This window comes from Corvus brachyrhynchos, unplaced genomic scaffold (genome assembly GCF_000691975.1).
Source record: "Corvus brachyrhynchos isolate BGI_N302 unplaced genomic scaffold, ASM69197v1 scaffold92, whole genome shotgun sequence".
Taxonomy (NCBI): Eukaryota; Metazoa; Chordata; class Aves; order Passeriformes; family Corvidae; genus Corvus; species Corvus brachyrhynchos.
In genome coordinates, this window is record NW_008236973.1 from 4,642,883 (window position 1) to 4,653,742 (window position 10,860).

Consider the following 10,860-nt stretch of genomic DNA (forward strand, 5'->3'; position numbering starts at 1 on the left):
AACGGACTAACTGCACTGCGAAGTTACAGCGATTTGGAAAGTTTTAAGTGGTGCAGTGTTAAAAGGCTTCTAGTTCTGCCGTGGGACGAGGATGGGCTTTAGGTTTTAATAGGATGTTCGTTTGCTAGGTATTACTCGTTTCCAAATTGAGGTGCTTGTCTTAAGGCTTTTCAGCCAAGTATTTGCCTATGGAATCATTTAGGTTAGAAGAGACATTTAAGAGCGAGAATCCTCTATTTTTTATCATATGCTTCATGCATATAGATCAAATCCTGCGAAGGGCTTTAAAAAAACACAAACATGAGGAAGCATAGGTTTTATTTGAACTGTATCAAATCATGAAGTAATTGGATGCCGAAAATCTTGATAGTAACTTGAGTTCTGTTCTCAGTGTTTCATTCCAGTCCTCTGTCTCTCTAATACAAAAAAAAAAAAAAAAAACCCTGTTTGTTTCAGGTGAATAACTGAACCTGAAATCATACTGTCCCAATTCTTGAGTTACATTGGTTTGGTAAAACTGAAAAAGTGAATGTCAAGTATAACATTTTAACATGTTTTAAAATATCAAATGACAGGGCTTTGGGAATCACTCACATGGGGGGATGCAAGATTTTAAATCCGTAGCACAACCTCAGAATGAAAATGGAGCATTCAGTCTTAGTTCTAAATCTCTTGACTGAAAAACTTCTTATTAAATCTTATTTCTTCTATCACCAGGGCTTAGCATAAACTGCTTAGACATTTAGTTCTTAGCATGTTCAATTATAAGTATTTTCAAGTCTTATTCATCTTAATACATGTGTTTTTAACACTTATTCATAGACGATACTTGTAATATTTGTTAGCTATCTCTTTGAGAAAGCCCAAGTGCAATTTCTTTTTCTCCAGTCTCCATCATTTACACAATATGCTTTTAAAAGAAGTTATCCATTGTTTAGAAGAAGGTATTGGAATTGACTCTGATTTATGGCTTACACTTGTAAAATGTTGTAGAAGTCGCATGTTAAAATATAACTCCCAACTCATGTTGGTATCTTGAGGGAATAAATATCAATACTTTGTTAAATAATGCCTGTGAAACACTGAAAGTCGAGTGGAATATTTATATGATTGTCAAATCTTTACTTTGAATTTGACCCAACAGAATAGGGAAACTGGAAGAGAATGTCACCTGGAAAAGTTCTGCAACCTGCAGTGAAAATGAAGGTGGATGAACTCTTCTTGTGCTGGTTGAGTCAGCCTGCTACTCGGCTAACACTAAAGGACTGCTTGAGAAGAATCAAGAATAAGGAGAAAACAGAGTTTGGTAACGCAGATTCACGAAACAGTAAAAATGAGAGTTTCAACAGTAAAAATTCCAATTCCAAGCAGTGTATATTAGGAGATACCAGATTGCCTTTGATGTCTTTCAGTCCTCCTCAACTTTCTACTACTCTTCCATCGGCAACTCCAGCTAGGTCAACGAACACTTCTAATGTTAGAGCAACACGTCGATCCTCAGGGACCAAAGAAGTAAGTTTGTTATTAGATTTATTTGTTTAAATGGAAATGAATTTTGTGTTTGTGGTATTGGTGAATTATGTAAGTAAGTATTTCCCCCAGAGGAGGTATCAGGAGTGGAGTGAAGCAGCAGCACTGAACATATCAATGTTTGTGTGTCGTTAATATCAGTGGATAGGTGGCCTAAGCTTCCATAAGATTATCTTGGCTCCTTGCCATCTAATTGGGGATGAATTTAAGTCCTTGTGTTTGTGTTCCTTTTATAACATACTGCCTTGACTGCAAATATTCCTTTGTCTAATGATACCAGGCACTGTTGTTAGTACAAGACTCAAATTTGGCTCCACTGCATCTGCATATTAACAAACTAATTGTTTTGGTACTGCATGGTACATTCAGCACTTCCTTCCTAATGGGGTCTTCATTTATAACAGACAGTGCCCTCTATGCAAGGATAGCAACCCTGCCCCCAACCTGAAATATTCTTTTTAAGCTTGCAATTCAACTCAATCTAGTCTCTAGCTCTTTTTGTAAATTGTAATAACAAAACTGGATAGAAAATATTGTGGTGACAGACAAAAGTAAGCATTGCTTTTGTATGATCAACAGCCATAGAATTATAGAATGGTTTGGACTGCAAGGGGCCTTCAAGACCATCTAGTTCCAATCCCTCTGCCATGGACAGGGACACCTTCCACTAGACCAGGTTGCTCAAAACCCCATCCAACCTAGCTTTGAACACTCCCAGGGGTGGGAGAGGCACAGCTTATCTGGGCAACCTCTTTCAGTGTCTCACCACCCCCATAGTAAAGAATTTGAATAATTTCTTCCTAATATTTGATCTAAACCTACCCTTTCCATTTAAAGCCATTCCCCCTTGTCCTGTCACTACATGCCCCTGTACCAAGTCCCTCTCCAGCTCTCTTGTTGGCCCCCTTTAATTACTGGAAGGCTGCTGTTAAGTTCTCCCCAGAGCCTCCTCTTCTCCAGGTAGAACAACCCCAACTCTCAGCCTGTCTTCTTTGGCAAGGCACTTCAGCCCTCTGATCATCTCTGTGGCCTTCCTCTGGACTTGCTCCAGCAGGTCTACGTCCTTCTTATGCTGAGGACCCCAGAGCTGGGCACAGCACTCCAGCTGGGGTCTCACCAGAGCAGAGTCGGAGGGCAGAATCACCAACCTTGCCCTGCTGGCTGCACTGATTTTGATTCAGCTCAGGACACAGTTGGCTTTCTGGGCTGTGAGTGCACATTGCTGGGTCATGTTGAGCTTTTCATCCAGCAACATCCCCAAGACCTCCACCTCGGGGCTGCTCTCAATCCATTCTCCGCCCAGCCTGTATTTGTGCATGGGATTTCCTTGTCCCAGATGCAGTTCCACTTGGAACAAGGCTTCCACTTGGCCTTGTTGAACTTCAGGAGATTCATAAGGACTTCAAAGAGTTACTATGCTGTTTGTGCTATAGGACTATAAATTCATATATTTTAAAAATACTGGAAAATTGTAAGAGGTTGTAACTCCCAGTCACTCTGCCTACTTTGGTATCTAACTTATTACAGTGGACAAACCTGGTATCCCAGAGAAACCTCAGTTTGGTAAGGGTAGAGAGGATAAAGCTGAGGATGTGTAAGAGTATAAATTAATTTTTGTTTGTTGTTGATATGCATTGAGTGTATAGACTTATCCTTCAACCCACAAGAGTAACAGCATGACTACTGTTTTGCGCTTAAACGTTTAATCTGAAGTGATCTCTTGGTTTCATAAATACTAATTTTCAAATCTAGTTTGACAACTTCTTAGCTCCAAAATGTCACATGTCCAGTCTAGTGTTTGTCTAGATTGATTTTACAATAATGGGGACTTGTATTTATGTATAATCACCAGCCAGACAGCAGGGCATGACAATTGATTTACTTTTGTTGTTGTTGTTCACGCTGTTATATTTCCTGTTCTAGTGAAATGCAGAAAGTCAGTCAGCAGATGCTCAGTTTATTCTTGTATCAGATAAAAGCAAGCAGAGGAAGAGTTTTCATTAAAACCCACTGTTATTTGCTATACTTGATCGCTAACTTGTGTACTGTATTTTCGTGTGTCTTGGTTGATTGCTTTAGGTAAATCTCGTAAAGAAGAACTAGAAGAGACTAATGAAGAGTAACATTCTTGACTTAATTGGAATTGTTTGTATAGTGCTGAGAGAGAACCTAGAGGAGTTAGGTTGTTGGTTGCTTGAGAAGGTTGGGGAAAGGGAATTTCTAAGCAATGAGAAATTTATTTATGGCTTTACTATTCAGCTGAACTGAAGCTTCATCCAAAAGTTTCTTAATCTCTAAGTGTAAATTGCATTTGCAGCTGGCATCAGCTCTTAAATATCACCAAGATCTGCATGTTCTGCCATGACAGTGTATTTTCTTTTTCTTCCACAATGTACCCCCCTTTCTTCCACAAACTACCTCATGCAGTGTCAAAACTAATGCATGTGCTGTTGTGCATCTTACTATGTTTCTCAGATCAAGCCACAATGGTTTTACCTACCTCATATGAGTTTTAAGTAAGTTAGAGGCTCTCATCTTGTTTCTATATATGGGAGAAAATGTTTCAGATACTGGACCTATAGTACAAGCTAATACAGATTAAATTCTAAATAGCAGTCCTCGAAAATGGTAGAAGTTAATGTGCTTAGCTCTGTGCGCATGAGGGTGTTATTAGGAAAAGGCTTTTACATCCAGCCATAGAACTGGAGAATTCTTTCTTTTTGGACTACATATGTCAACTTAAGCATCTTACTAAACCTTTTCTTATTGTGCACTGGAAGGCTCATAGGGCAGCATACAAACATTTAACTTATTTTGGCATGGTACATTTTCAGTATCACTGAGCTAAATCACTACATTTGATTATGGGTAAGGTTGCTGTATGCCTTTTCCTGTTTCTTAAAACATTCCTGCAACATTTTTGGAGGACACCAAACAATAAAGCTGATAACATTAAACTACCATCCTCAAGTAATTACCAGGAAGTAAATATCAATGTGTAGGAAAACAACATTTTCATGCTACAGGTTTCTGTACTTATTAGCAGAACATGCTTGTCTGAAAGGGAAGCACTCTTAATTAGAATTTAATTAGATATTTAATCTTTGATACTTTAAACAGTAGCATATGAGCAAAATAAGTTTGTGTGCTGATGGCAACCATTAAACAGCATTAGGAGTACTGTAGCTGTCAGCTATTGTATTCAAGGGGGTCTTTTCTTTTTTCCAGAGATTAGCTTGTAATTGAAGCCTGCGGCTTATACTTCTATCCAAAATTCAGAAGTTGCCATGTATTTTGCTGAAACACTAATGTTTTGTCAGAGGAGAATTTGCTGTCTTTCAAGATAGTTGAAACCCTCCCCTGATTAGCAAGTCAAAAAAGTACTTTCTCCAATAATGAAAGAACCTACATAGTCTTTATGGAATTTTTTCATCTGGACAGGTCACTTAAAGCCATGTTAAGACTAAACTGTTGACTTAATCCACAGCACATTTTAAAATCTAATCAGAACTCTACCATGAAAATTCATCTTACTGCAAATGAAAACAAAATAATAACTGCACTTTTACTGCAAATGAAAACAAAATAATGTTTGCTTAGGAATTGGTTTTTTCCTTTAGGGAAGGTATTTTGCTTCCCTTGCATGGTGTCATTCACAGTGAGGTGGATATCTGATTGTACCCATTGTATAAACGTAATTGCAGAGTTCTGGTCACTGTTGTTATGTGATGTGAAGTGCTTGCTAGCATTTGGTATTCTGCAAGTAGGCCTGTGATTTGTATGCACTAAATACTTCAAAAAACAGAAATTTAGAGACATAAAAAAATTTCAACATTCAAGTCTCAAATATGTTCTGAGTGTATTGAAGAAATTCTGGACCTGTAACTTTCAAACTTGAAGAATAGCTGTAGTAGATTTCTTCTAACCCTTATCACTGCTGAACACAGATTTAACAGTTTTTCTGGGACTCTAGTTTATCCTAAACACATGGGGTATACACAATTGTACACTGTTCATCACATTGTCAAAAACTGCCGGTCCTCAAGGCCTAAAAGGTGCCACAGGCAAGATGTTTAATCCTAACCCAGCTGGTGTGCAAAGCATCTGGGGAAAAAAATCACAGAATTCCCTATGGGCATTTTGTGGGGTGGTGGTGCAGAGAGAATGTGATACAATCAGAAATACTTCAAAGTTATTTTCCGTTTCTCTGCAGGGTCAACCTTTGATATAAAGGTACTTTTTGGAGTGGTTTCACTGTTCCTCCTTGTTATCCTGTGACAATTAAAGCTCATTTCCTCCTATTTCTAAAATTTGAACATTTTTTACTGCTTTAATACGTATCTGCTTAGCTTTTTTTTCCTCAATAATGTTCTTGCCAAGTTTTTGTAAGCAGTTACTTGATTTAAACATAGTAGTACTGCTGCGATCCATTTTAGTTTAAAGGGAGGCTAGAATGAAACCTTTTAACATTGACTGAAGTCTGAGTAACACTTAATAGGTTCCTTTTGAAACAAATTAATTCTGAGGGCTTGAGATAAAGGGTAGCTGGGCTGATACCATCATCTTATTAGGTGTCTGCTCTGAATTGCTACCCTGTACACTTTCATACCAGAAGCACTGTTAACACCAGAGCCTGGGTTATGTGAGCTGTGTTAGCATTGCACTGCACACCAGGCTGCGCTGTGTGGACTGAGTGTGGTCTAACACAGGCACCCCCTAACTCTATATTATGCAAAGATAGTGTTAGTAGTGCCATGTCCTATCACTAAGTGGGGAAGATGGTGGGCATGGCTTTCAGCTCAAGCCCGTGACTTAAAGGGAGACTGTAAATAACCTGGTATCAAACTGATGTACTTTTACAGCGATAACAGGGTACTATGAGAGATGTCAGCATTAGTGTGATCTCAATAAAGCTCCTTCTATGGTGCCAACAAAGGAAGGGCAGCCAAAAGTTCATATTAAGGTCTGGAAGAGTGCAGCTATAGGTGCTCCTATAAAATCATTATTAGTTTTGAGTGGGGTGAAATAATAGTAGGCAGCATAAGCAGCACTGGTAGTATGTTGTGTTATTCATCTTAAGCTTTGCTGTACTGAATAGCTTGGAATAGAAGAACCATTATCCTGAATAGAGGACTAGCTGTTCTTTTTATTTATAATTGAGAAACTGAAAGTTATTCACTGTTGTAGGGTTTTGATAGTACTCTTTATTCTAACTGTATCTTGTTATCCTGGCATATAAATGTTACTTTTGTTAGCAGTTGTATTGATTTTGTTTACACTTTGTGCTTTATTAAAAGAGATAGTGAACTTTTGTCCTCCTTCAAAGCGGCAGTTGCATTTGTGTCCTACTGGAAGCTCATATTTTTTATATGCTGCATCCAGTCTTAAGAGTTTTTGGTATTTCTAGTACTGAGAAATGGAATTCAGAATTGTGTGGCTTTCTTCAAGTTTGAAGTTCACCTGAGTCCTGACACAGGACAATTAAAATTAATTCAATTTTGAATTATGACATTTATTAATCACAGTCACTCCTTTGTGAGTAACTGATGCTTAAAAGCAAACCAAAAAAACTTCAAAGCTATATAAGATCATTACTTACTTCCAGTTGCTTCTCTGTCCAGCCTTTTAAAACATGTAAACTTAATTATAGCTTTTACATCAGTCATTTAAACAGTGCATTCTTTTAACAGGTGTTCAATCTGTGAGGAAATGAACTATTGATATAGAGGAGATAGCCTTCTCTCTTTTTTTGCATTCAGTGATGCTTGAGAACCAGTGTTATATTTTTTGAGAACCTCGTCATATGCCTTGCATTTACTCTGTCGGCAAGAAATAAACTTGAGGCCAAAAGTATGTATGGGCTTACTTCAGTACAAAACCATAAATGCAGCTCATCCAGTGAACTACTTTGTCCACTGTTGTACCTAGTCAATGGCTGCACAGGATTTGTCAGCAAGCCATGTTATGAGAAAAATCTATTAAATGCCCAAAGTCAGTGTACTGCTGAAAATGGATGACTCCCATCCAAAGGAGAGTTAGGGATGGATAGTCCTACTTTGTTATTCTGTTCAGCTCACAAATGCATTGTCTTCTTGTTCTCTTCTCATGCAGAGCAGTTAAAAATGGAAAGTTGCTAGCAAGAAATTCATTTCAGGATCTTTCAGTATAGCAAAGGCCAGGTATGGACTATCTAGTTTAGAAATAATTCTTGATAGCATTAAATAATGGTGAGAGTCTAGTCATGAAAAAAGAACTCAGCATTTCAGGGTTTTTTGGTTTGATTTGGTTTTGCTTGCTTTCTTAGTCTAGCAAAGAATTGCTGCTTTCATTTGTCTTCTACTAATTATGTTTATGTAATTTCTTCTTTGTATTTCCTGCCTCATAGTAGCTGTGTTTTAGCAAGCATTGTTAGCTGATTGACTTTTTGTATATCTTCCTGAACGATTTGTTTTTACTAATGCCTTCTTTCCACTTTAAACCTCTGGAATATATCTTTAATACTACCTTAGTCATGCTGCTACGTGTTTTTTCTATATTGAAAAGGTGCTACCTTGCCTTAATTATCTTCTCTTAACTGCTGTGTTCTGCCCCTCACTATTAAGTTACTTTTGTAAAGGGTTGCACTAGTTGCATAACAACCCTTTACATTGGCTGATTTGGAGATAGAACAGTTTTCTTTCCACAGTTAACCCAGGAGCCACTCTTAATTTCTGCACCATCACAGGCTGAGGGATGCAATTGGGTTTCATGCTGTTTGGCTATTCAGCCTTGTTTAAACTTCTTCCAAAAGCCAGACAGGCTTTCTGTCATCTTGGTTCATGTGTTACTGGATTGAAGACTAGACTCCAGCAACTAAAAGTTTTATATGGCTGAAAATTATTTTCTTGGAGGCCTCCTGTAACGCTGGGATGCTTTTTCCAAAGGTTTGAGGTCACTTCCACATCATCTCTTAAGACTTTAATATACTGTTGGTATATGCTTCTGACAAGAAATTCTGGTTTGCTAGGCAAATACTTAAGGATTTTTTTTAAAGTATTCTAAAGGTTGTATTTCCTCTACATTACCCAGAATATTGTGTTACTTGTTTTGTGTTACTCTTGTGTATGTTCAGATCTCTGTTAAAAGTGGTAAAACTCTTTGGCCACAGTCCCTTGAGTCTGATCCATTCATAGTGTGTATCTTTAGCTTTGGAAGGAAGCTCTGAGCATGCATCTTCCCCTCTGTTTGTTTATCTAGCTAATAATAAACTGCCAGGATACTTGAACAGCTTCATGGCTGGCATCCAGCCAGTAAAGGATTTTGCCTTATCTTTCACTGGGGAGAATTCAGATTTAAAATAAATGTAACATTATACTTGAACACTTCAAGTTCAGTCTGGATGAAAGCTGACTTTCCCCTTTCCCTGTGTTAGTTCATGACTGAAAAGATTAAAACAGATCTTAGGGGATTCTTGACCACATTGCTTTATAAATGCTCAATCTCTAAATGTGGCAATACAAACTCCTTTTCCATTTAGATGGTGAAAATGATGTGATTAGTAGCTGCCAGTGTACTTAAGTTTACTCAGTTGCACAGAGATTGTTCATGTATTGCAACCTACAAACAACAAATATTCTGCATCCAGGTATGGAAACAACCACTAGGTTGGAAGCCGTAGTGCTAAAACAGTAGTAGTCTAACAATGGGGTTCACTGAACACCTACCTTGGGCAATGAAGTAATTAAGATTTTATTATGACAAAGGAATGCAGAATATTCAAAATACTGAACCTGGTTTGCTGGTTAAATTATGATGGATTCTGAGTTCCGTTTGAATAAAGGGGGGAAGTACACAACTCTTTCCAAAGTGGAGTTCAGAGCACTTCTTTGTTACTGAGGCTCCTCCAGCAGGTTCAGGAGCTCCAGGCCTTTTAGCTTCCAGACTCGCACTTCAGTTTTAGGTTAGCTCTCCATATGACAGTCCACCATCTTAATGACATAATACAGCCACATCAAATAGGACTGAGTGTAGCAACAAATGGGAGTGCATCATCTGGTTGAAAAGGATGAAAATAAAAGCAATTTAGGTGAGAAGATACCTTTCCTTACCTCAAGTAAGGCCTACTCTGCCTAATCTGAAACACAATCTGCCTTGCAATACAACCTTCCTGACCTTCCAGATTTTGGTCTGGAACAGTTATCTGTTGCCACAGCAGAATTCCTCTCCTACTCTAACACCTCAGTCCTTCATCTCAAGTTCCAGGCATGCTGCTGTTGTGTACTGCATGGCCAGTTTTCTGCTGACTTCCCGGTGGCCAAGGTTTATCCCAGGTTAGTTGATTTAGTCTTCCTGAAAGACAGTGAGTGACAGCCAGATTTGCTCAATGCAGTTGGATAGTCTGGTCATGCCAACCACAACATGTCTGACTCTTGCCTTGTCAATTCCTTTCTTGTTTTCCCACTTCCGAAAGAAATAAATATCTTCATAACAAGTTGCAATAAAGAAGCAGGAGGCGGGGACAGGACTGGATACTAAATTAAAACCAAGAAAGCAGGTGTTTTATCATCATTTACTTTCGAGCAGTGTGAGATAAACTAAAAAAGGATCCAATTAAGACAAATCATGTTTCACTAGTACTTTTTCATAGTTTCTTTTTCTTAATTGAACAAGGATATTTGCTGTGGGTTTTAATATAGTGTTATGTTACAGAATGGCTATGAATGGATAAATAGGGCTAAAGATTATATGGGAGTAAAATAGTGACATCCAGTAAAAGAAATCCCTTAGTGGTGAAAAAGTTGTTTTGGGCTGTGTACATCTTTGTGTAATCAGGAAGATGGCCTTATTTCATTTATGAGGGATGAAAACTGAGTAGGATTGGCCAGATCTTTCGTTTTTTGTTGTTAGTAACTAAACTTGTGCATGACAAAGTACAGATAATAATGTTATAAACATATATTATAGTATTGGCTTCTCGCAAAGTATTAAAGTAGATATAATGTTAGAAATGCTTTTTGCTGTGTGGATGTAGTTTTCTCTCGTTTTAGCAAGAATGTTAGCAAGTGTGAGCAAGTAAGATAACCTCCAATCGAGCAGAGGATGAGGCCCAAGGAGCTGCTAATCAACACTTTGTCCAGGGAACAAAAGGGCCCAAAGGCTACTCCTCCCGGAGAACGGGGGGCCAGGAGAGTCCGAGAGCCGCTATCACCGCTCTGCCCGGGGGGCAAAGAGGCCAAAGCTGCAATCAGCCCTGACTGTCTGGAGAATTAAGAGATCCACCCTACCATCGACTCTTTCCCAGCGGGCCCAACCCCAAGAATCAAAAGAAATAAAACTACACGGCCGAAGACT

At 38.4% G+C, this 10,860-nt stretch overlaps 1 protein-coding gene across 1 annotated transcript in view; it reads left to right on the top strand.

Moving 5' to 3' along the window:
• Window positions 1-822: 822 nt before the first annotated feature.
• Window positions 823-10,860, top strand: part of PPP2R3B (protein phosphatase 2 regulatory subunit B''beta) — a 52,590-nt gene continuing 42,552 nt past the window's right edge. The window contains exon 1 of the mRNA XM_008629335.2: window positions 823-1,512. Within this exon, the coding sequence (XP_008627557.1) occupies window positions 1,165-1,512 (348 nt within the window). The 5' untranslated portion in view covers window positions 823-1,164. The remainder of the gene's footprint in view (window positions 1,513-10,860) is intronic.